At 38.7% G+C, this 27,622-nt stretch overlaps 1 protein-coding gene across 1 annotated transcript in view; it reads right to left on the minus strand.

Moving 5' to 3' along the window:
• The window catches only part of LOC114651620 (sperm flagellar protein 1-like), a 120,678-nt gene that overhangs the window by 58,880 nt on the left and 34,176 nt on the right, over nucleotides 1-27,622 (minus strand). Inside the window, exon 3 of the mRNA XM_028801441.2 lies at nucleotides 14,399-14,552. Within this exon, the coding sequence (XP_028657274.1) occupies nucleotides 14,399-14,552 (154 nt within the window). The remainder of the gene's footprint in view (nucleotides 1-14,398; nucleotides 14,553-27,622) is intronic.

The following is a 27,622-nucleotide window of genomic DNA, read 5'->3' on the forward strand; positions in this document are numbered from 1 at the left end:
AAAATCTAATTGATTGAACTTGTCCTGTCTTCCTCAGGGGGTTTTCTTCCACACAGGTCAGTTGAGCTGGCTCATGGATTTCATTTGTCACATGTTCATGTCATAAATGTTTTTTCTTTTGTGTTAAAAGGTGGATCATACAAACCCTCATTCTGTACAAACTACAAAAGCGTGGCTTCGTAGCCACAGAGTCTGTGTGCTTGACTGGCCTGCCTGCAGTCCAGATCTGTCTCCTATTGAAGATGTCTGGCAGATCGTGAAGAGGAGAATCAGACAACGGCGACCACGGACTGTTGAGCAGCTCAAGTTTTGTATACAGCAAGAATGTGTAAAAATTCTACTTACAAAAACTGCCAACAATTAGTTTCTTCAGCTCCCAAATGATTAAGAAGTGTAATTAAAAGAAATGGGGATGTGAGCCAGTGGTGAACTTGCCTCTGTCCCAACTATTTTTGGAGTGTGTTGCAGGCATCAATTTTCAATTTGTTTAAGTTTAACAAATAGAATTAAGTTTGTCAGTGAAAACACTGAAAATCTTTTCTTTGTCCTTTTGCCTGTTAAATAAAGGTTCAAGGGAATTACCAAATTACAGATTTTAGATTGTATTGCATTTTTAGAAAGTGTCCCAACTTTTTGGGGAATGGGATCTGTAGTTATTTATTATGGAAAATCCATTTGATGTGGTTTTGAGTTATTATTTTTTTTTTGCCATTATCATCTTTTGTTTATGTGCTACGTGGTTATGAGTTACCTGACAATGAATGGCACTTTGATGATGTACTGTATGCAGAGGCTCTACTCTAAATAAAGTGGCTCTGTCTCAATAATTGTAGAGACAAAATCTCCATAAATTATTTTAGGAGCAAAGGAAATCTGGAGATGTCACGTTAGGCAAACTTGTAATGAAGGACAGGCAAACAAAACACAAGGGCAAAGTCAAGAACAGAAGGAAGTGAAAAAAACAAAACAAAACCAAACCCAGTGCTGGACCTACTTGATAAATAAATTAACTATTCAGAAACGGGTTTAGATAGAATTTAACAAATGAAGGATGAAGATAATGTTTTGTGGAGCCACCGTACGCATAGCAAGACTTCCCCGTATGTCATCAGAACACCGCTTGCTGTCACATGAAATGTCATTGTTTGTCACATAAATAAATACAATTTGCCCAAATAAAAAATAACTCAAAACCCCTCCAAATAGATTATACTTCTCTCTATTATAAAAAAAAAAAATACTGCAGAGAAACAGTAGGGCGTCGAGATGTGATCTTCACGCTAAGATCATGGAAGACACTTAAAAGACCCGCGTGACTAAAGAGATTGACCCAGGACCGTCTCACGATGACGTAGAACATGAGATTCTTGCAAGACATGCCCTACTTACAACCAAATAAGAGCATGAGCATCAACACACTCAGTGATGTTTTGGCTTTGAGCACACACAGATCCAGTGCTCTCAGCGCATATAAAGCGTATAAGGACAATACGTTATAGACAGAGGTGTGACCAGAACATTATGTGTGGTTGGGCATTTGGCTTGTCTGCGGGGGCAATAAATATCCATCCATCCATCCCAATTTTTGTAGGGGGGTCAAATAATAATAACAACATAGTTCAATAAAATTAACAGAGGCAATGGAACTTGCATTATTATTTTTTGTGAACAAATATAGAACTACATCTACAAGGTAAATATCAACAAAGTCAAATGTATACAACATATGAGAGCAAGAACAGAAACGTGGCTCCACCTCCCCAGCAGTGCACAAATCCACTGCATGTGCCTGTAGAATTGCATTGGCTGGTTTCAGCACACCAAGCACATGAAGGAGGAATTTTCCTGTATTGAAGAAATTCTGCTTTTTGAATTGGGTCAAAAGACCACATGCCTCTATGCAAATGTCAAAAGGGGCAGTGTCAGCCTCTGCTACCTCTGAGAGAAGCCCTCTTATAGCTTCCTCATTGTTGACAATGGACTTTGTGACATCATAATGACTGGTCCATCGTATTTCTAGAAGTCTTTTCAGTGTGGGTGTATTGCATGTGTGTGAAACATAATGTCTGAGACAAAATGTGTTCAATGAATTTGACCAGTCAAAGAACTTCTTAGCCAGAGGTTCTGATTCCATTGCATGTATCACTGCTAAATGGAGCTGGTGGTTGTAGCAGTGTACATATGGAATGTACTTACCAACTTTGTTTTGTAACAAAGCCTGGACACCACCCCTTGCCCCAGACATGACAGAAGCACCATCAAAACGCTGACACACTAAATTGTCTGGGCTGTAACTTAGCTCAGAAAGATGTGACAGAATTTGGTTACAAATATATTCAGCATCAAGCTGATTCGGTTCAATTAAGCCAATCAGGTGTTCTTCAGGGATGGAGTTCTGGACAAATCTAATCACTACAGACAAATTCTCAATGTTACAGCGATCCCTGGTACCATCACTTTTAATGCAAAGTCCAGGAGAGTCAGCTTTTTCATATTTGGTCCTGGTATCTTTTACCACCATTTTGGCAAGAGTCTCAATTATTTCATTTTGAATTACATTGGATGTGTATGTTGCGTTGTCTGGGATGTATTTTACAATTTCTGCAAGTTTGGCACCTTTTTTGATTGTTTAATCAAAGAACTTAAGGAAAAGTCCCTCCTCCCCACCTTCGTGACTGTGACCACGCAGAGCCAGTTCATTGACTGCAAGGAACTGAACGGCCTCCCCAATGTTTTTCACATAAAATCTATTCTTTTCTATCTGGGTTGGACCCAGTAGTTGAACTATGCTTTCACCCGTCTCTGACCGGCACCGACACTCTTGCCATGCAGACATGGCTCTGACATGCGGGATACTAGACGCGTGTTTGTGGAAGCCACCACCGTCTTTTTCTAGAGCTTTTTTCCAATTAGTGCAGCCGTGTTTGGTGAATATGTCCTCGCAGTCCGAATTGGAAACACTAAATTTGCAGCAGGCAAAGCAAAAGCTGGCATCACGGACAACAGAATATTCAAGCCATGATCGAGACTGATACCAGCTTGTACTAAAACATCTGAATGTTTTTCTGAATGCGCGCTTGGGATAATTAATTAAAATGGGCTGGGATGGGCTATCCATATTTAAGTCAGGCAGATCGGACTGTATGTTTTGTTGAAGGCTGAGGTTTGGAGTATCCGACACGGGCGCAGAGCTGGAGGATTGTGTAGGCTTACCTACATCTTTTGGAGTTTCAGTTCCCGACGTGGGTGCGCTGAGCTCTGTGTTGGTAGCAGCGGTGCTGGGCTCAACCGTGGAGCCAGCAGCTTGCGGAGGGACAGAGGTTGAAGATGTCTGCTTTTTAATAAGCCACTTATGCATAGCCTTTGGTGTTACCAATCAGAGCATAAAAGAAGAATGGAAGGTATACGCTGTTTTAATTAAAGAATGCGGTCAACAGATTCAAAACGTGCTGCAAAATGTGCGGCGAAGTGAACTATGAGCAGCACGGTGCCTGTCTAGTGGAGGAGGCACTGACGAATACGTCACAAATTCAAACGGGCCATTTGGAAAGCAACTCAGTTTTGAAAATCAAATGTTATTCTTCTCCAGAGTTTTCATTGGACAGACAGCACACTTCGCAGGGTGGGCACGGCTTGTCTCTAGGGGGGCAGTGCCCACCCCAGCCCCCCGTGGTCACGCCTCCGGTTATAGATGAAATGTATTCAACGACTAAGTGAAAAAAGAAAGCAGCGTGGAAAAAAGAGACTCAAAAGCATTGGAGAGACAAAAAAGAAAAAGAATAATCTATGTGCAAATTCAGAAAATAAGGAAAGTAATTATCAGCCCAGAACAAGTGGAATTGAAAAAAAAACACGTTCAATCCGGATGTTGGTGCTATACACATGCAGAGCAGGTTAGAGATTATGAAAGCAGTGGAATATGAAAGGCTCAAAACAAAAAAAGTTGCCGCGATACACATGTGGAAAAAGTTAAAGAACATGAAAGTAGAAAAATTAGAAAGTATAAAAAAAAGAAAGTAAAGATCGCAGGAGTGCAAACAAACGGAAATTATTACTCGAAAAAGGGAAAATAATCACAATAGACAAAGCGAGGTCAGAAATAAAAGACAGAGTAGAAAACAAAGTAAAACGTCATAAAGAGGTTACAAAACAAGGGGCCAAACACATGCAGAGCAGGTTTTAGATAATGAAAACAGTGGAATTCAAAAGACTCAAAAAAAACGTAGGCGCGAAACACATGCAGAGCAAGATACAGAATATGAAAGCAGAAAAAAACGACAGTGTCAAAACAAAGAAAGTAAACATCGCATTAGTTCAAAGAAAGAGAAATTATTACTTGGAAAAATAATGAAAAGGAATAGAGATCGAATATATGGACACAGGTGATATGTCAGAAGTATGTAAATATTGTAAGGCTTTGAAGTTTAAGTCAAGAGAATTTCAAAAACGGAATTTTACCTCACATGCATTTATTGGTTACTTTGCAAAAAAAATTCTTAACTGCTGATGATGTAGATCTTTTTGTCTGTGCTGAAATTCCAAACAGTGAAACCTACCCTGAATTATGGTACAAAGTCATTAAACACATGTCTCACTGACCTCACTTAAAAGATTCAGCACATTGGGACTCGAAAGATTCCAAATACTGTTTTTACAGAAGTTCAGAAATAAAAGTGAAACTAATGAAATAGCAACAATTCAAAGAAAAAATAATCTCAAAAGTGTGTATCCGGAAAAACAAAAATAGGGGTTGGAGAGCGAAGCGAGCAGGGGGCGAAGGCCCCTAATAATAAAAAAAAAAAACAATAATTCAGCACATAAGACAAAAATAACAATTATTTATGATGATTCAAAGATAGGGCCAAAAAATCCAAAGTACAAGTATTTCTTTGGAACATAACACCTCACTTTTATTATGGGTATTTAATATTTTGGTCACAATTTTTGTCCTATCATCCTTACAAAGATAATATTTTTAGAGAATTGAATGTTTCGATATTATTAAAAAACTGTAACTTTCAGTGATTCAGTTTTTTTTTTTTGAAAATCAGTATGGATTTTTAAAGCAGTTTTAAATATATTCTTAATGTGTAGTTAATGTAATGAAAGGACAACCCACCTAGTTTGTGTTACAGAGAAAAGTAAAAAGAGGCAAGATAAGAAGGAAAAAGAAATAAAAACAGCAACTGAGATAATTGTTCAAAAGAAAAAGGTAACCAAATCCACACAACAATCTGTACAGCCTATGCAGAATGGTGTGGAAAACAAAAATCATGCAATGAGCAGCAGTTCTGTTAATGAAGAAGCTCACAGGTGAATGGCCAGACTGGTTTGAGCTGACAGAAGGCTACAGTAACTCAGATAACCAGAGTGTACAACTGTGGTGAGCAGAAAACCATCTCAGCAAGCATGTGAGGCCAATGGGCTACAACAGTAGAAGACCATGTTGGGTTCCACTCCTCTACACCTGTGGCTGTAGTGGGCATGGGTTCACCAAAACTAAATAGATGAAGACTGGGAAAATGTAGCTTTGGTCTGATGATTCTCTTATTCTATTGAAGGAACACAGATAGAAGGGTCAGAATTTGGTACCACAGCATAATTCCATGCATCCAACCCACCTTGGTTCAACAGTCCAGTCTGGTGGTGTGGGGAATGTTTTCTTGGCACACTTTGGGGCCCATTAATACCAATTAATCATTGCTTGAATGCGACAGCCTATTTGAGTGTTGTTACTGACCTTGTGCATTTCTTCATGGTCTCAACATATCCATCCTCTAATGGCTACTTCCAACCTGATGCTGCACCATGTCACAAAGCAAAAAGTAGTCTCAAACTGGTTTCATGAACATAACAATGAGTTCAATGTTCTTCAGGGTCCTTCTCAGTCACCAGAGCACCATTGTGATTTGATTGAGATGAGATGAACAGGAGATTTGCAGCATGAATGTAGAGTTGACAAATCTGCAGAAACTGCGTGATGTAATTGTGTCCTCTGTGAACCAGAATCTCAAAGGAAAATTTCCACCATCTTGTGGAATCCATGCCATAAAGAAATAAGGCTGTTCTGAGAACTAAAAGGTGGTCCTACCTACCTATTCTATGAAAACCCATACAATCCAAACAAAGATCAGCACAACAAGTTCACTAACTCTCCCCACTCACTCTTAAGCAATTTTTAAGCAAAAATACAACTTTTGAGAAGGTGCCAACAATGACTAGAATGCTTTAGTTGCCATTTAAAGATGTCTGATCAATGATTAATTTGTATACAATTCATAGTCTTTTAGGAATTGGCAGAGTGAACAAAAGAACCGCCCGGTGAGTATCAAAGCCATCATATCAGCTACAGATGATAAAGGAAAGTAAATGTTTAATGAAATCTTTTGTACATTGAATATAGCGTGACTAGCTATTAATGAATTATACCCCCATATATAAACTGAAGCTTGACATGAGGGAAACATGTATGCCTGCCAGAGGATACATTATTTAAGGAAGCCTCAATATTCTGTGCTTTGTGTAAAAACTTTTCAAGAGAAAAGATACTATTATTGAATCCAAATGTACTATGTTTTCTGTATTTATCCTTTTTACTAAAATGACTAGATAAAATATGAGACCTCGTGATTTTTGTACCGGAGGTATAGAAGATGGCAAAGTTAAATAAGAACAGTTCCCATCCAAAGACTTGTAAATAAGGCAGAACTTTATGATGAGCTCGGACAAACACAAGTGCTGGGTCATTCAATTCAGTTCAACGGATTACCACTGAGCACACTTCCTAAGTCAGTTAAATGACAAACTTTTACAAACACTTCCAGCTATTTTGGAATCCCTGTATTCCAATACAGAGTTCACACAAAGCTGGACTTTTATCTGGACGCATCAGGCAAAGGTAGAAGAAAACTCACCATGGGGCGCCAGTGTGCATTGATTTGCACGCTCATGCATTTGCTCCGACTCGATCAATTTAAAGTGGCTACAGTAATTATCCTAACCTGCACCTCTTTGGGAAAAACCACAAAAAGAGACAGTGTAAACTCTGCACAGACAGTGACTGCAGTTTTAAAAATAATGACTCTTTAATGGCATTTCATTGTACTTTACCGGGTTGTGTGGTTCCTTTGAAGAGCCATTGCTTGAAAAAGCAGCATTTCATTCTGGGAAGGGTTCTTAGCATATGAAATTGGTACTCTGTGCTTTGAAAAACTTCCTGATATGCAGAAAAAACTGAAATCTTTCATATTTGGTAGGCTACCTAGCAGGACACTAACAGATTAAGAATATCTGGACTTAGAGCTCATTTATACTTCACACTCAGAACGCGTACGTGCACGCATCATGGCTGCCACGCATTCCCAGCATTCATTTGACGTGTCCTCTGAACAGGCCCTCAGAAATTAACGCGAAGCGTGCACGAGATGCAGTACCAGCAAAATGTCAGGGGGCGCAGTGTGATAAAAGTTGGAATGTGACCTCCAAGTCTCTGGTTACTATCTACATGTGATAGAAAGCCTCTGCGGATCCTACGGGATCGATGTGCACGCTTCGATGTTTGATGAATGGTTCAATGTGGTGAAGCAAAATGCCGACATGCAGAAACATTCGTGGTGCTTTTACATTCAAGCATCTCGTATTTCTGATCGTAATAACATGATACATTTTAAAAGTCTCACATACCATCTTTTGTGCCGTCTTTTTTTTTTGCAACTTCACAACAGCAACATAATGCACAGCGATGTATTTGAGCCACAGAGAAAGAAAAATAAGGACATGGTGAAAAGGTGTATTTTGTGATTAAAATGGACATTTGGGCTTTAATCTTGAAATGTCCACTTTAACCTAGTAGTTTACTTCATCATTAAAGCAGACCATCGTAAACGTCATCCCAGTTGTTAATCGTTATGAGCTTCTGGGGCTTCCTCCTGACCTGACAGCAGCGGCAAACAGCAATAGATCACCACACAGAACACATAAAATTTATGATATTCCAACTCTCTGCACATTTAGAATTCTTAGATTTATACTTGATATCACTTTCATGATGAAATGCATTAAAGTATTTATGTAACATTTTACAGATAAATCATTAATTCCGTTTAAATAATGAATACTGTTAATAATTACACACATGGGGGGGGTGACACGGTGGTGGAGCGGTAGCACTGCTGTCTCGCAGGGAGTCGCGTCACTGGTATTCCCTGCCTGGAGTTTACATGTTTTCCTGATGGGTTTCCACAGTGTGCTCCGGTTTCCTTCCAAAGATATGCAGATTTGATGACACTAAAATGATGCCAGCGTGTATGTGTGTGCTTGTATTTACCTTGTGATGAGCAGATACCTAGTCCAAGGATTGTTTCTGCCTTTTGCCCAATGCTTGCTTGAACGGACACATCCCTGCATTGATGGATTTAAGCATTAAACATCCTTTTCAGAGATGTCATCGGAATTTAATGGGTGTTCCAGGCAATTCACAACATAGCAAAGCCGAACCTGTTGTCACCGTGATAATATCTCGAACTGCCACCTGGTGGATTCTTCCAGATTTACGTAAAGTACGTGTGCAAGTATAAACAGTAAAATGCTTGCGTAGTGTGCTAAGTGTGAATTACCGTATGCAGCAAGAATCCTTTTAAAAGCTATTGATGTTTCACATCTATCTAGATGTTACCATCTATTCATGGTTATTTTACTTATGGAACCTGTTATGGATCTAAATAAATAAAAGTTCTTCCTGGAACCTCATGTAGATGGGTGTTCTGGGAACCAAAAATGGTTCCTCTATGGCAGGGTGGGGTAATGTTGGTCTTGGAGAGCCCACAGTGCCTGCAGGTTTTGTTCCAACCCTGTTTCTTAATGAAAAGTCAATTACCACTGATGAAGCACTTATTGCTTAAGTGACATTTTGATGCTTCATTTTAGTGGTCTCATTTGCTAAGGTTCCCCACCCTTAATTGCTTATTTCAATCTTAAACAGCTGCATTCACTATTTTAATCGGTTCTTATTAGCAATAAGATGTAAATGACAAAGCAGTCAGCAGTTCACCATCTAGTTTTGTTTCGATTTACATTTCTGTGTGTTCATCATGCACCATTTGATTTATTTATTAAAACACTTAATAGAAAATGTGACAGGCTTAAAATCATTTTGATGATATTCTTGGAAAGGAAAAATCTACAATATAAGAACCTTACATTACAGACTAACAAGCCATAAAATTAACTAAGGACTGAGATTGGAAAGGATTGGTTTATAATTAAGCAATTGGGTTGGAGTGAAAACATTAGCCACTGTGGATCTCCAGGACCGACATTGCCCACCCCTGCTCAATGGGCATCGCTCTGAAGAACCACACTGGCACTTTTATGTAGAGGAGTGTGGGCTGAAATGCATTGGCCAGACCCTTGGAGCTGTAGTGAGATGGTAGTACTATAAATGACCACTTGTGACGGTCTATTTGAGTATTTGTGCTAACCGTGTGCTTCCTTAAATAGGGATGCCAAGGTGGCAAACCAATTTACAAACATAACAGAAGAGATAATCAACTGCAAAAGACACCCAACTAACACAACCATGAGCAAAGAAAATCCCACCTAATTAGAATCCTACATTTTGTAATGTCATATTAACTGACAATACTTTATAAATGAATACATTAGAATTTTGTTCCACTGGAAATAATTTACAGGAATTCATATTGCATAGATGCAATTTTTGAGTCTAAGAAAAAATATTAGAATCATCAACTTCAACTATAAAATAAACCCCATTAGGGCACAATAAACTTTGCAGTATGATATGAAACAATTGTTAAACAAATGATGTTTTTATTCTTGTTTTATTGAGAACGCTGGCAGCTGTCTACACTCAAAACTGATAAAAACATTTCTCTTCATAAATTTTATAACTCACATTTCACTAAGGGATACAAAAATGTTTTTTTCTTGTACGTGAAGGTATTTTATGGTGGTCTTTTTCATTCCTTAAATAAAAAAGAATATCATCCATACAAACATGTAATAAATCATTGACAATTACATTGTAAAGGGACTGAAAAGTGGTATGTTATTAAGCCTGTAAGCTCTGCAGCCATATTAAATGTTTTCAGTATGTGACCCTTTTGAATGTCAATTCAGCTGCAATTAATTCCATCCATCCATTATCCAATCTGCTATATCCTAACTACTGGGTCTGGAGCCAATCCCAGCCAGCACAGGGCGCAAGGCAGGAAACAAACCCCGGGCAGGGTGCTAGCCCACCACAGGGCACGCACACACACACACACCTTAGGGACAATTTAGAATCGCCAATGCACCTAACCTGCATGTCTTTGGACTGTGGGAGGAAACCGGAGCACCCGGATGAAACCAATACAGACACGGGGAGAACATGCAAACTCCACGCAGGGAGGACCCAGGAAGCAAACCCACGTTTCCTAACTGTGAGGCAGCAGCGCTACCCACTTTGCCACCGTGCCGCCCATGCAATTAATTCTCAGATACAATTTAGTGCAGATCATGGATTGTCTTATTAGTTCAAAAATCAGAGTGATCACACAGAGTTTCTTTCTCTCTGACCTTACTGACTGGCCTATGATTCAAACAATGGTATACATGGTAAGCTTTTTTATGTCAAAAAACTTCACGCCTATGGGAGCCAGAAGTAGTTTAATCCATATAATTTCCAATGTGATTTTTTTTTCAATTAAGGGAGCTGAAACACAAGTTCAGAACCAGACCCATACAAGATGGCAGTCCATCACACTGTTAACATTATGTTCTTATGTGAAAAAGCAGAAAGGCAAAAAGAAAATTAGGATTAGGTGATAAGTAAAGAAAAGAAAGCAAAAGAAAAACAGGATTGACAGGAAGTTATTCCGAGTGTTTGAAAAGAATTATTCAGCTGGGGCAGAACTTGAAATCCAAGAAGTGATCCCTGCAGACAAGCCTCACATTGTGCTACCTGTAAATTAACAACACAGTGTGCCTGAAAGACAAAGCATGACTGGCTTGCTTCCTTTTCAGAAGACAAGCATCAGACATGCTTGTGGGAATGGATTTCCCCTCTAATCTCATCCAGGGACATGTGGTCAGGGGAGGCAGGTGAGGCATCATGAAAAGTAAAAAAACTAATAATGATAACCTACAATAAATGTGTCCACTGGTCTGTGCTATACATTTGTTTTCTGTATGATTCCAATAATTTTGATCATTTTTATAGTGAAAATTCACTGATTTGGTGAATTTCTTGTTCAAATACAGTGGAGAAACACGAGGTGCGGTAGCGATGAGCAGAGCCTCACCTCGGACTGCGCTGTCCCTCACAACACTGGGTTGATGCACGTGCCAGTAGATGTCTCTCTGTATGTTGCCAATCTAATTTTTGCAGACACGTTTATTATACACCCCGACTGTCCATAGTCTGGATGACATCTTTAATGAATGTCTGTGACATATCTAGTCTTGCTTAATCGGCAATAAAACCGCAGTGAAAAGGCACAAGGTGAGGCAGACGGTACAGTGCCGCTCTGAAGGGGGCGCATGTGAGTTCAACAGGTGCTCATTGCTGCTGTTCTACGCAGAGGCTCTGGGCGCCAATAAGTTAGGGATATCAGAAAGTCAAGTGCACTGCAGTGGTCCGTTTGTTTTCATTTTTTGTTCTGACTGACTGCCAAAATGGAAGATTAAGATTTTTAAAACTAAAGGAAAATAAGGAGGACTTTTACAAGAAAGTGACGGAGATTTTCATGGAGACGGACAGGCGCATGGACTACATTTACAAATAAAGGTAAGACCATAAAAAAATGGGATCAAACTAAGAAAAAAAAAAATCCAATATTTAAAAACTAAATTTTGGCCTTAAATAAAATATTCTTTTCTTTCTCTTGCTATCCTTTTGCTTGAACAGTCTGTATTAAAATTGATTAAAGCATCAGAATTAAAAGCTTTTAAAAACAATTCAATATTTCAATTAAGGTCAAAATTGAAATCCATTTTCTTTGTACACCACTCAATACTTTCATTTGTATTGAATGAGTATTGTGACAGTTTTAAGGTCTCCGTGACCCCTTTAACCCTCAGACCACACATCAGACACCAGGTAAAATCCAAAGAGGAATATTTATTATAATAATAAAGTGCACAAAGCACCACCACTCCACTATACTCAATAACCAATCAATAATCAATACAATAAACAATACTCAATCCTCCACTCCCAGACGCTTAGCCACCCTGCCTCCCAACTCAGCTCAGTGTCTGGGCTTTCCCACAGTCCTTTTATACCCCCTGACCCGGAGGTGTTCCTGTCCAACAATCCACAAGTCCTTATGACTTTCGGGTCAGGGCAAAAGTCCTTTTCCTCAACCCGGAAGCACGTCGTTTCTTCTTGTCATGTGATCATGACGCACTTCCGGGTTAATGGACACGTAAGAGTCCTTGAGCCTCCCTGCAGCATCCTCTGATGGGCTCCACGGTGTCCAGCAGGGTTGGGAATAAAAACTCCATTGTCCATAATTCCCTGCTGGTCTTCGGGGCACTTCCATGCTACAGGGAGGGCTCCATCTAGCGGCCTGCGGGTATTGGCCGGGGTAAATGGCCGGCCATCCCTCACAGTATGAATTGTGGAAATACAACAGCAAAATTAGAACAAATGGAGGGTGGAGAGCAAATGTGCTCTCTCTGCTTTCTCTTGCTGCTATAAATGTAATGTTCTTTCTTAGCCAAATATGTACCTTACCTATGTGTGTGTAAAGAATGCTGATGAGATACAGTATGAAACATAACCAGTAGTCAATGTGCATGCTGCTAATTGAATAGTGAATAAGCGACTCTTTGGGTTCATATATTTGTAACTCTGACTCTGAAAGAGTCAGTGCCTTACCAGCCATGAACCTCACCACACGTCACTGACCTCATCACATACCATGGCTGAAAGCAGACAGTATCCTAAATTTGAAGCAGATGTCCTCTGTCACATGTCTCATTCTCTCCAAGAATGCATGACTGTTCTATAATTTTCACATTCTTTAGACGTCTGTTTTACCACTGTGTTGAAAACTTAAATAAAAAACTAGCTGTCCCTGTGTAGTAGTGAAACAGGACAAACTTTAAAAAATCAATAAACAAATTTAATAATTTGTATTGAGAAGAATTTATATTGATAGCTTTCGTATCCAAGGGTTTCTTGATATACAGTATTTTTGATTTTGCTATCAGGAGCGAGAATATAGCTGTGATCTCTTTGCCAAAAATGTAAAATGTTGGCAAGGTATCTCTGGCCAAGCAGAAGATAGGTACTCTCCAATGTCAAATGTTGCCACTGCATCTGATCATGTTCAGCTCTGATGGAACAGCATCCCCCGCAATTGGAGAAGAGCACATGGCCGTGATATCTATGCCAATGAGCAGCTATACCCTCTAAAACACACGTAGCTGTGATCTCTCTCTCAAAAACATCAGCCGTTACACTTTAACAATATCTAGATGATAATGTCTGCTGAACAAACAGGTATCACTAGCTAAGAGGAGGCAAGGTATGCTTAAACATGTGGCGAGAGGTAGAGCGACTCGAATGGAGGCTGGCACGTGAGTGAGCATGGCCCCGCCCAGCTCCCTACTCCTGAGGTCCCGCCTCCCCCTCCCCTCAGCCCGCAGCCTGTCTCTTGGATTTGCATGAATAAATTGGTGCCGCAACTGAACTATGATACGTAGCGTGATGAGAGAAGTCGCAAAATCAACCAGAATGTTCAAGCAAATTATAGAAAAAACACCCAATCTAAATTTGTTAAGTAGTTCTCTTGTGGAAAGTGGACAGACAGACAGACAGACAGACAGACAGACAGACAGACAGACAGATAGATAGATAGATAGATAGATAGATAGATAGATAGATAGATAGATAGATAGATAGATAGATAGATAGATAGATAGATAGATAGATAGATAGATAGATAGATAGATAGATTGGATTGGATTTTATATATAGAGAGATATTGTCCAGCTCATATATTTCTACAACCAAAGCGTTCATCACCATAAAGCTGACTATGGATTTGTGTAATGAATGGAGTAAAATCTGCCAATCACATGTCATAATCAAGCTTGTTGCCACAGCACTAATTCTTTTACTAGAGATGATTGTTTCTTGTTTCAGAGCCTTTCCATGCAGGATATAAAAGATTCAGTCTTTTTGTTTTAATTCCTGGCATCAATAGTATTATACCCCTCGTGAAAAACAAACCCACTTACTGTATTTATTGACAGAACATCAATTATAGGTTGTAAACAATTATAAGAGCTGCGAATATATGAGACCCAAGCTAAAACATGTGGCAAAGAATGCCATCATTCTTTGAAGGCAGCAAGTGTGAAACTGACTACATACATGACATACCTGTGCACTGCTCTTGCTAGGATTCTGCTTCTGCTTCTCCTCTATTTTCTGTTTCAGAGTGTGAAGGACTATTTCCACAGCTCCTGGAGAACACTGGGTCACTTTCCTGAGAACATCTTCTGGGATGCTGAAATTCAGCCGACAGAACACTTTTCTAAAAGTATGAATTAAGAATAATATTAATATTATTAATAATAATAGGAATTGGGTAATTAATTGCATGTAATCAACTTGCTTATAATAAATAATTATTACATATTTTAGTTAACAGTTATTACTATTATATTAATTGTAGCAGCAAACAATGAACATAACAGTTAAAAAGTAGAACAAAGGTTGTTTCAACTTAAATTTAAAAAAAATACATAAGAGAGCCAAAATGGTTTTTTTTTGAGAAAATAAAATGAACAAGTAGTTTATCACAGATGTACAACTGATAATAAAAACTTTTAATTCTGTTTCCCATGGCACTTAAGATGATTCCACAGACCCTTATTTATTTCAGAAAAGTATGGTGGCAAAAATTTTTAGCACTGATGCCTCAGAACTTCAGATTCCTGTGTTCACATTCTCTTCCTGTGTGTGTGTCTTTGTTGTTTTCCTCATTTGTGACTCTTAAATGAATACAGGTGAATGTGTCTTGTGATGGACTGGTGCCCAGTCCAGGGTTGGTTCCTGTCTTGCTGTTGCTGCTGTGTGGGTTTTGTGTTTCAAAATCCTCTTGTCTTGTTTATTTTTGATTCATTTGTTTTTGTTAATATTGTTGCTTATTGAGTTTGTATGTGTCTATACATCTTCTATTATATTCTATGTAATTAGTGAGTGGTCCTCTAAGAGGTGGGGCCACCTGCCCATCACCTTCAAGGGACTGCCCCCTCGCCTCTTTAAAGACTGAGGAAATCCAACAGTCCCTTGCAGTTCATTGAATACGCTTGGTAGTTTTGGTGAGTTATAGTAATGTATTGTGCCAAGTTGAAATTTCCTGGATTTGTGACCTTAACATTCTGTTTTTTGACCATTCTTACTGGATTTGTGCATTTGGAACTTATTTCTTTTGGGATTGCCTTTCAGGCAACTCCACCTGTGCCTTTTGCACACCTTGGAGCTTTTTTGTCAAGAATTTTTTTTTTCTATCAGTAAATCTTTTATTTATAAAGATCATGCATTTGCCCGTTCATTACTAGCCAGGGTTTGATGCTTTTTTTAGGGTCACCTGTGACCGTAAAACAGATCAAGTGGGTTTAGAAATTACTTCTCTGTGTGCCACTATGATAATTTGTGAACTTTCTATTACAATCCACCTTATATTTCAGTGTATGCCTGCTTCTCAGCATGGAGATCTATCACACCAAATCACCCATTTTCTCAACTCATTTTTCCCATTACAGGGTTATTGGAAGCTGAAGTCTATTCTAGCAACAGGCACAGGTCACAAAACATAGTTATAAAAAACATGACAACACCGCCAAATTCAGCAAGTAAACACATATATATTTGTTTAGGTTTTATTTGACGTTTTGTTACTGCAAATGATTAAAGCTCCTTGGTTTAATGTTAGCTAATCAACAACATCCATCAGGGCTGACAATCACCTAGGTTACTAAGTGCTATGAATCCTTCTCCACACTTCTATGCTTGTTTTTTTTAATTGGTTTGAAAAGAATGGATAAACAACCTAACAAATATTTACTACTTCTATAAAACCATTACAAAACCCACTTTTTAAAGAAACACCACTAGGGAGAAGATAGAAGATAGATATCCCGGAACTAATGGCCACAAGGCAGGTACAAACCATAGACAAGACAACAATCCTGCTCTTCAAGGGCTTGAGATAGATAGATAGATAGATAGATAGATAGATAGATAGATAGATAGATAGATAGATAGATAGATAGATAGATAGATAGATAGATAGATAGATAGATAGATAGATAGATAGATAGATAGATAGATAGATAGATAGATAGATAGATAGATAGATAGATAGATAGATAGATAGATAGATACTTTATTAATCCCAATGGGAAATTCACATTCTTCAGCAGCAGCATAGAACGAACGAACGAACAAACTTAATTTGTCTCCGGGGGAAATTTGTCATTTTTTAGAAACTTTTGAAATAAATGATAAAATCAATAAGAATAAAAAATAAATAAGTACAACCTCAATTCCAAAAAAGTTTGGACACTGTAAATAAAAACAGAATGCAATGATTTGCAAATCTCATATAATCATATTTTATTCACAACAGAACATAGAAAACATATCTAACGTTTAAATTAAGAAAATGTACCATTTTAAAGGAAAGAATAAGGTCATTTTGAATTTGACAACAGCAACACATCTTAAAAAAGTCAGGACAGGGCCATGTTTACCACTGTATAGCATCCTGTCTTCTTTTAATAACAGTTTGTAAACATCTGGGAACTGAGGAGAACAGTTGCTGGATTTTGGGAAAGGAATGTTGTCCCTTTCTTGTTTGATATGGGAGCCTAGCTGCTTAACAGTCTTGTTATATTTTTAGTTTCATGTTTTCAATTGGTGAAATGTATGAACTGCAGGTAGACCAGTTCAGCATCTGGACTCTTCTACTATGAAGCCATGCTGTTCTAATAGATGCAGTATGCAGTTTAGCATTGTCTTTCTGAAATATGCAAGGCCTTCCCTGAAAAAGATGTCATCTGGATGGGGGCAGATGTTGCTCTAAAACCTGTATATGCCTTAATTATTTTAGTTTATTAATCCCCAAGGGGAAATTCACATACCCTGTACTCCAGCAGCAGCAAACTGATAAAAATAATATTAATTAAAGAGTGATAAAAACGCAGTGCAAGTTTAAAAGTGCAAGGTGGAGAATGTGAGGCAGGTATAACAGACAATAACTTTGAATAATGTTAACGTTTACCCCCCCGGGTGGAGCAGGACAATGACAGCAGTCTGTCGCTGAAGCTGCTCCTCTGTCTGGAGATGATACTGTTCAGTGGATGTGGTGGATTCTCCATGATTGACAGGAGCCTGCTGAGCACCCATCGCTCCGCCACAGCTGTCAAAGTGTCCAGCTCCGTGCCTACAATAGAGCCTGCCTTCCTCACCAGTTTGTCCAGGCATGAGGTGTCCTTCTTCTTTATGCTGCCTCCCCAGCACACCACTGCGTAGAAGAGGGTGCTCGCCACAACCGTCTGGTAGAACATCTGCAGCATCTTATTACAGATGTGGAAAGATGCCAGCCTTCTAAGGAAGTATAGTCAGCTCTGTCCTCTCTTGCACAGAGCATCAGTATTGGCAGTCCAGTCCAGTTTATCATCCAGCTGCACTCCCAGGTATTTATAGGTTGTGAAAGGGTACAGCCCGGACACAGACAGGCAGACACGTTGCAGTCCATCACCATACGTTTATTAACACTACTCACTATTATATACAATGTTCAAGTGCACCGCCACCAAACACCCCCCCCAGTCTCTCCACAATCCTGGCTTCTCTTCAAGCCGTCTCTTCACAGCACACACAGTGCTACTCTCTTCGCCCGCCTCCTTCTCCAACCTCGTCCTCCTCCTCACCCGACTCCGGCCTTGATTGTCAGGAGGCGGACCCTTTTATAGGCAGCTGATTGAGGGCCGCACCCGGCCACCTGCCACAAGGTCTGTACCCTCTGCACACAGTCACCTCTGATAATCACGGGGTCCGTGATGAGCAACACTTATGAGCAACATGCTAGTAATGGACAAATAGAAATGGCCACCATAATTCCACAATAACACATGGAGGACATACTTGCTCCATAAAGAGGGAAACCAAGCTGGAAATAAAACGATTCTAGGCCAACACATTTCTGCAGTTAAATTGGTATTTCTGAAATCAAAGTTAGTTTTCACAAGCATTTACCTCAGACACTTGCGTTGTTATGTGAAGATATAAGATTGTAATCCGATTAAAAACACATTGTGACAAAGGCGCTATATCAGCACCTGACACGACACAGACAGACATGGGAGGCACATTGATAAAACTAATAAATTTTTTTATTTTTATTTTTATTCGCCTGCAGGCAACGCCTTCACTGTTCCCACAGGCACAACACAGTCCCACAAGTACAATAACCACAATACTTCTTCTCTTTATCCCCTCCTCTCCTCTCTGGCAAGCTTTGTCTCCCTCCTCCTGACTCTGGCTCCCGGAGTGGTGGCTGCTGGCTCCTTTTATAGCCCACCCGAAAGTGCTCCAGGTGTTTGATGACCCATTTCCGGCTGCACTTCCGGGTGTGGCGGAAGAACCGCCCACATGGGCTCAGGAACCACTGCAGCACCCCCTGGCGGCACCCCCAGATCCCAACAGGGTTGTAGAGAACTTCATCTCCCATGGAGCCCTGTGGGAATCCTAGGCACCACTGCCACCCAGGAGGCTGCCATCTAGCATCCAGGAGGAGATACTGTTCTGACCAGGCTTGCTCCCCAGGTCTAAAAAATGAAGAGGCGTCCCAGCCAGACAAGGACCCCAGCCGTCTGTGACAACATTTTCTTAACATACATGTAACTATGGCCAGTAAACCTTTGTAAGGAATACCTTGGCCTGGTCTGTCTAAACTGGGAAAATTGTGTTTCCAATAGTAGTAGTAGTAGTAGTAGAAGTAGTAGAAATAATACTGTTGTGTGTACCTAGTACAGTGAAATCTGTATGTAGATGTCTAACCAACATGAAACATGAAGCCACTCACAGGCTCCTGTATTAAAATGCAGTTTGATTAATAGAAAACTCAGCTCACCTGGTGTACTCCAAACTCCTTTTTCTATATGAGCAAACCTTATAACATCATAGTAGATGACAGCGAGGTTAGGAAAACAATTCAGTGTGTTGCTGCACCTACCACATGACAAACCACCTCAGGATCTCAGATTATGACCCGAGTGTAGCCATGCAATGGGTGACACCTCAGCACCACACTAGTTCAGATGGAATGGAACAGTGTGAGTTTTTTTACAGAGGCTGGAGTGCTAATTCTGCCACCAACCCCCAGATTTTCCCTGCAGGTTGGATGGCCTACTTGCTGGGCTGGATGCAGGTTAACGTCATACCCAGGACGGTGCAATTGCAGGTTAAGGGCCTTGCTCAATGGCTCAATGAAGTGGAATCACTTCTGGCATTTATGGGATTTGAACTAGCAACCTTCTGATTGCAGTGCAGTTTCCTAGCCTCTGAGCCACCACTCCACCCACATAGTAAATGAATACCTCAATAATAAGTAAAGAGTAAATTATTTTATCACAGATCGATATTTTTATTTTAGATACTTAGATATTTAGAAAGAATTTTTTATTTTAAAGCACTAAAAGACATTTTTCTGTTTGGAGAAAAATCTTAAGCTAAATTAAGTATGCTGTTTTTATAAGTATTCAATCTGCAAAATTAGATTTTTTGTAGAGCAACCTTTTTCTGCCATAACAGGCTTCCCTCTTCTGGAGTAAGTAGGTCTCAGCAATAACCCCAGAATAACACCAAAGAGGCCACAGTAGGGAAAAAAATGAGTATTATAAATTAGTAATGGAAAGGGATGGACAGATTTAGAACCAAGGTGCATGGAAAACAGAACTAAAACAACAAACACCTTTAGCTTCTTTTGGTCTACCATTCTGGGTTCACTTTTAGCCAAGCCTAGAACATATTTTGGGCTCAAAAGTTGACAGATCAGGGTAGAGCTCTATCCAGAATATGCATAAAGGACATTAAATAAATTTTAACATCACTATATGATGATTGTCCAAGTATTTTTGAAACCATTTTCTGCATTTTGTAAATTTATATTAATTTTGAATTATTAGTTTCTTATCATTTTGGTTTATTTCTGATGCTGCCATTTTGTTTACAGTTGCCATGACAACACTTGGTCATGTGACTCACAGTACATTATGCATGATGTCTCAATGCCATTTCTATAAAGGATGATGGCACACTACAGTTGGCATCCAGGCTCTTGGATTTAAGTACAAACCTGCATTAGTTTGCAGTTTACTATGCCTTTTGCTTTTTTGTTCTAGACCTCTTGCTATGTCATTTTTGTCTTTGATTATTGCCTTTTAGATGTGGTTTTGGCAAACAATCTAGTTTTCACCAGCAGTGACTTTTGAATAACTTGACAATCCTTTTTGACAACCTTTTAATGCCTTGGTGCATTTTCAGGACATGTTTATTTTAACCTATCAGGCACAATAGATAGATAGATAGATAGATAGATAGATAGATAGATAGATAGATAGATAGATAGATAGATAGATAGATAGATAGATAGATAGATAGATAGATAGATAGATAGATAGATAGATAGATAGATAGATAGATAGATAGATAGATAGATAGATAGATAGATACTTTATTAATCCCAAGGGGAAATTCACATACTCCAGCAGCAGCATACTGATACAAAAAAAATAGGGTGTGGCTTTCCTATCTATCTATCTATCTATCTATCTATCTATCTATCTATCTATCTATCTATCTATCTATCTATCTATCTATCTATCTATCTATCTATCTATCTATCTATCTATCTATCTATCTATCTATTCGTGAAGGATGCTATATTAGGTAGTAGTAGTTGTGTCACATTTACAGAGTAAACTGAAATTCTTACTTGCAGACCTGACCAACATGCAACACGTCTTTATTCTCCAGCTCTGTGATAAAGGAGAATATATTGAAGTACAGAACTTCAACTTATTTAATAGAAAGACCTTTACAAGTACAAGTAAATGCAAAGTGAGTGACAATGATTACTATGCACACTGTTCTCTTCCTTGGTTTATAAGTGCCATATTGGTAAAATTTGATAAATAAATAATAAAATTAAATTAAATAAAATAAATAAATAAATAAATAAAACTCTTTTTAAAAGTACATTTCAGTCTTCTTGACGTTATTCTGGAAATGGAGGGTCATCAAAAGTGTCCCATTCCTTTAGCTCTTTTAATCTGAGATAATTGCTAGTTGGCCTTCAAAACAATGGTACCCGGTGACTCCTGCATTTCTCTAAAATCTGTATGTTTGAGTGTTCAATTCTGAGCCGCGTTATTCTGCAGTACTCATTGTCATTGTATTGTGATATAGCAGCTGACTGCCAAATTGCTCAGCCTAAAAGTCCTACTTAAGTATTCATCAGCGAATGCCCTCCTGTGTATACATACCAAAAGTAACAGGCATTTGTGAATTTTAAAAGACAGCCAGATGGCAGGTTCTTACTTTAAGGTAAATGACCCTTGGTGGAAAGTCACCTCTTCTCCCCCATCCCCTGACAAGAAATAAGCTTCACAGTTTTCAAATGAACTTTGTGGATGTTAAAGGACTTCATCAACTGTGCACCTTGTTAGCTTGCACAGTTATTTTCTGCACCCATGGTTAGGAATTCTTAATCTAAGTTATTAGGAAAGGCAACATTTTTAATTTAATAATAGCAGTCAGCAGTATAAGATCTTTCAGAGAAATAAACAAAACAAAACAATGGGAGCTTAAACCAAAAAAATGGGAGTTTTGGGATTAACAAAACAAGAATTTACTGTTTTTACACTGGGCCACATGTATTAATGAAATCACAGACTGCCCAGGAGGTGGTGAGAGGCCAGTTGGCTTAGGTCATTGGAACTGTATCTTTGTTTGTTATAACTGCGCATGGAACCCCAAATGTTTATTTATTTACTAGGGGGTTCGCCCCCTGCTCGCTTCGCTCACCAATCCCCCCGGCCTGCCCTACATGCCAGCTACTTCGCGTCTCTGCTGCTCGCGTTGTGAAGAGGGGGGCTGAACGCACCCCAAGGAGACACGGTCGCTCCTCCAACACCCCCTTTTAAATGGTGATACAATGGGAAACAAATACTTTTTTTTTACCTCCTCTTTGTTTGATCAGCTGCTGGTTGCTGCTGCTGTGCCGCATGATCTGCATCTCGCATGGTGCTTCGAACATTTAAAAGCCTGTACAGCAGCTGTCCTACTCTTTGTCTTTTATTTCCGGCCCCGGGTGTAAATCTCTTGGCACAAAGTCTCGTCTCATGGGACGTGAGTTCTTGATCTTGATATTTTTTAATTTATAATTTAAAAACAGAATAAGAATCTGAAAATCTAACAACATCACATTAAAGTTCAATAAATTCTGAAAAGAATGATACCAAACATATATATGTTGATTTTAAAATAAGCCCGATTTAAAGCGTGACAATAAACGTGACATAAAAATGTAACATAAAATCATTACACTTTTAGGTTTAGGATTTTATATATAGAGAGTAAATTTATTTTTTCAGATTTGTTTTTGTCCAAATTTGTCAATTGTCCATATTTTAGCTATTATGGACTTTATGTTGTCATGATTTATATACTGTATAGTATGTTAGTCAGATTAAATTTGCTCTGTATTACTGTGTGCCTGATGTATTCTCAATTTTTATGCATGTTAATGCTGTAAGACTCAGCAATTGGATTCACTGAACACTGATACAAAAAATTAACTGGAAAATAAAAAAATGGTGACTTTATCCTGATTATATTTATATTATTTAAAAATGCCTGAGTGGATGTAAAATTGCTTCTCTCCTCTTGATCCTCTGGATCACTGCAATAGGAAGACAACAGGTCACTATACACTGGCTGAGGGGTTCAAACTAAGAAAAAATGATGATGTGAAAAGCAACTGTCCAGCAATGAGGTGTTAGATTAGTAAAACTCCAATCTCAAGCCTATTCTGTATCCAAGCCATAAATCAATAAATGAGTGTGACAGTGTCATCGGGTGCTACAAAGCACAATGTTGTCAAATCCAAAGCCCACCACAGACTCACTGTTTACTCACTTAGCCACTTAATCTGAGTGATCATATTGTAGAAATATGGCAAAAAAATGAAGTTGCAACTCGATATGAATAAAGGTGTCAGCTAAGTCAATTTATGTTATTTCATATTGTCACTGTTATATAAAGACTTTTCAACTTTCTGTTCTTCATGAGTCAAACTTTCTACCGCTCTCATTGATTCCATTGGCTGAGTTTTTGATTAATTTTCTACTTGTTGAAAAGTTTATATTTATTTCCTGTCTCAACCTTGCCTTCATTGTCAACATTTTTTTATCTCTTGCTTTGCATTAAAAAAAAACACTGCAGCAACTGCTTTTTCAACTGCCCAATGTCTACAGCAGGGGTCTCCAACTCCAGTCCTGGGGCATCATGTATAAACAGTGCGTACGCAGAAAAATGTTGTGTACTCCTGTTTCCGCGCTCAAATCGCAATGTATAAAACCTAAACTTGGCGTAAAGGCACGCACATTTTCACGGTAGCTCAAACCCTGACATACCCAAGTTCTCCCCTCAGTTTTGCAAACTGGCGGCACTCACTGTTAAAGCAGTGCTTTTGTTCCAGTGTGGTTTCCCTTTCTTTTTTAGATCCACATCCCTGATGCGGCTTTATCATATACATTGAAATTAACCACATATTGTTTATTAGTTTAAGGCATCTGATTGTAATTAACCTGTAACAATATAATGGTCCACGGAATGGCTAAACTATTCCAAATACCATAGCTGTTTTAGTGTTTTTTCTCTCACTGCACCTTCTTCTTCTTCTTTCAGCTGCTCCCGTTAGGGGTTGCCACAGAGGATCATCTTTTCCAATATTACTCTCACTGCACCACTTGGAGTATTTATATCACTGTATCTGAGTGTGGAATCTATGCTATACAGCAGCTGATCGGAAACAGAATTATCGGTATACAGCATCAAGCACACACTGCCTCAGCCATGCTGTCTATTGAACTGGCAAACGCTTCAGAGCCTTTCCTGTACTGACCTCGCGGTTCAGAAACAGTTTCATCCCATGAACTATAAACACAATCAATCAGTCCATCAAGTGCTCCTTGTAGAACTGTTTGTACTTATAAGTACAATCAACCTCACTGTAAACTTGTCATACAGTTATAATATTGCACAACCTGAGCCAATTTAGCGCATATCAACATATGATGACAATATCATTTTTAAGATGAAATGCAGCAAAATGTTTATTATATTATACAGATAAAACTTTAACTTTATTTAAATAACTATATTGTTAACAATTACACATGTGACGACACAGTGTCACAGTGCTAGCAAGGAGCTGGCGCTCCGTTCCCGGATTGTCCCTGCTTCGGCTGTATTCTTGCTGGGGCTGGCGCGACACTGGAAGGATAGATGGATAGAATAATTAAACATGTACTGCGAAGATATTTCAATGTTCCTTAAAAGTTTTGAAGAATCGCAGCTCTCAGCTTACAGATGGCTTTACATCTATTGCAGAGTTGATTGTGTGGCGATTGGGTGTTTGGAGAAAGAAAAGGAAGGACAGAAATTGGGGGTTAGTACGTTTGAAAAAAGACAGTACTGCTGCAATAAATTATTTCATTGAAAGTTGCATACGGCGCAGCAAGCATCTTGCGTGAGGCATGAACAATCTCTGGATGAGGCACCAGCTCGTCACAATCACTGCGCCACCGTGGTCCCATGTTTAATACATGCTTTAATTCCTACCATCATGAAAATGATATCAAGTATACATCTCAGTATTTAAATTATTCAGAGAGCTGTAATATCATGAATGTAATGGATTCCGTGTCCTCTTGGAGGATGGGAAAGCCTGTTTAAGAAGCACGTAGTGATTCACACACATAGAACACATAGGAGAACACATACAAAACAAAGCATTAATGTGCTACTTTAGTTACAATGGGATTTGAGAAACTAGTAAATTAAACGATTTTAAGATGAAGTTTATGATGTTCTTCTTTAATAACAAAATAAACTATGTGATTAAAGTGGAAATTTCGAGATTAAAGTTGACATTTTGAGCTTTTTTCCCACTGTGTCCCTATATATTTTTTTTCTTTTCTCTGTACCCTAATAAGCTTTTATATGACACTCAGATGGTGGGCTACGACTCGACTTTTTACGGCGACTTTGATATCTGACAACTTGTTTTTTATTTTGGGCACTGTGCGACTTTGTGAATTTGAGCTTTCGAGTTTCTCCAACACTTTATGTCACTCGATCAACTTCCTTTTGTTGTTTATACCATTGTTTAAACCAACAAATAGTACATTTTTCCTTGCCTCTACTTGGTATTCGCTGAAATTCTTCTATTTTCCCCCTGTGCTTTTGCAATTGCCTTTTCAGAGAATGCTGACCTTAAGGGCTATTGATATTGATTTGCATATTCAAAGAGGCATAATTCTGGGAGGAGTTGAGGAGTGGCAGCAGGCACATACACGTGCATTACTTTTCACGCTGACCAGGATTTATGGAGCTGAACGTGGAAGTTGGCAAACGCACAGATTTGTGCATCTGGCTTTTTTTGTGTGTACAAACATTTCCGCTTTTGTCCGTACGCCATGTTTTAGTGTGAATTCTACGCACGGCATTATGCATAAGGCCCCTGGAGAGCTACTGTGGCTGTAAGTTTTCATTATAACTCTTTTCTTAATTAGTGACCAGTTTTTGCTGCTAATTAACTATTTCCCTTTATTTTAATTGACTTTTCTTGAGACTCTGACCGATAAATTGATTCTTTTTATCTTAAATGGCACCTAAACATAAATTTGATGTGAAGTGAGCCAACAGATGACCAACTAAGTTGGGGCCTCAAACTCCAACCAACTTTACTTCATTCAGTTTCTTAATTTGAAACCAATTCTCATTGCTTATTAAACCTGTTATTTAATTCCATGGTGCTCATTCTGCAGTGGCAGACATTTCCCAAACTGTTGTTTTCTTTTTTAAGAGCGCTGTTAAAATGTTTTGTGGACCTGAGTAGATCAACATTACTGAGGCTTTCACCTTTCTTTATTTTCAGTTATTGTGTGATGGACGCAGGTTGTTGTTTATGTGTTAGTACATTTTGTGTCTTAATATTGTTTGGTTGCTAATTTAGTAAACGAGAAATAATTAAGGGGCCTGTCTTAAGATGTGCATCAATTAAAATTAAGGCAAAGAGTTAATTAGCAGCAAAATCTGGTCACTAATTAAGAAAAGGGTTAGAATGAAAACCTGCAGCCACAGTAGTTTTCCAGGACTGAAGTTGGAGACCCCTGGTCTACAGTGTCCTAAGGTCAATAAAATAGTGTATTATACGTGTTAGTTGAGCTAGACAAATTGTTCCTCCCAAATGTTGACGTCTCCTTCTCTTTCTGACCACTCCAAGCTTCATTATTAAACATGTCTAGTGAGTAGTAAGAATCCATGACCTCTAAATAGTACACGGCTCTTCCACATATTAAGGATCTGATGACATGTTGTCTCAATTGTGCTTCTATAACTTTGTCTTCAGAGTTACAAATTTAATTACGATCTACTTACAGGTTTCAGTATCTACAGGCTTTACAATTTAAGGTATACTTTCACAAACATAGAAAATCTTGCATATATTCATAAAAGTGTTCATTGAGATTGCAGATGAAATTGACCTGGTGTAACATATTATGCATAACTTGCACCAAAGTGAAATACGAATCCTGGCTGAAGTCAGATCTAACAACAGAGGGGTTAAGGGTGTCAGATACCTTCACAAGCTGTAGCTAAACTTGCGTTGGTGGCCATGTGCTGCTTGGTTCCTTTATCTTTTAACATATTTAAATTCCATTTTGATCAGATAAGCTTCCATGAAAGCCTACTACTCATGATACGATATTATATACAAGGAATCAGTTTTCTACTAATTATATATCTATGTTAAGTAAGCTTAACTTATTCATTATTATTCTTACCTAATTAGTTCTCCTTTCCTTTTAACTATTTCTTTTACATCTTGTAAAGCACTTTGAGCTACATCCAGTGTATTAAAATGTGCTATAGGAGCTGTTGTAGTTGTTAATGTTATTCTCCTTGCCCATTTGCCAACTTTCCAGATATCCTGATTTCTTCATCTCATCGTTTTCCTTCATTTTTTGATGTAGCTTTTGCTTTTGACACTTCTAACTCTCTTGGCCTTTCTTTATTCTTCACCATTTTAATCTTCATGTGCAATGTAACCATTCCTTCCTCTTCACACTTAGATTACTTGACACTTTATTTTCTGTTTGTTTTTTTTCCCTCTCTGCCTGTTACTTATTACTTATTAGCGTATTTGTTCTTCTCTCTGGCCTACCCAATTTTCACTTCTGTTCTTTCTGTCTCTCACCTGAGGGTCTACTCTATCCAGGTTGCCACAGGCACAATGACTGGCAT

Source organism: Erpetoichthys calabaricus, chromosome 5 (assembly GCF_900747795.2).
Source record: "Erpetoichthys calabaricus chromosome 5, fErpCal1.3, whole genome shotgun sequence".
Taxonomy (NCBI): Eukaryota; Metazoa; Chordata; class Cladistia; order Polypteriformes; family Polypteridae; genus Erpetoichthys; species Erpetoichthys calabaricus.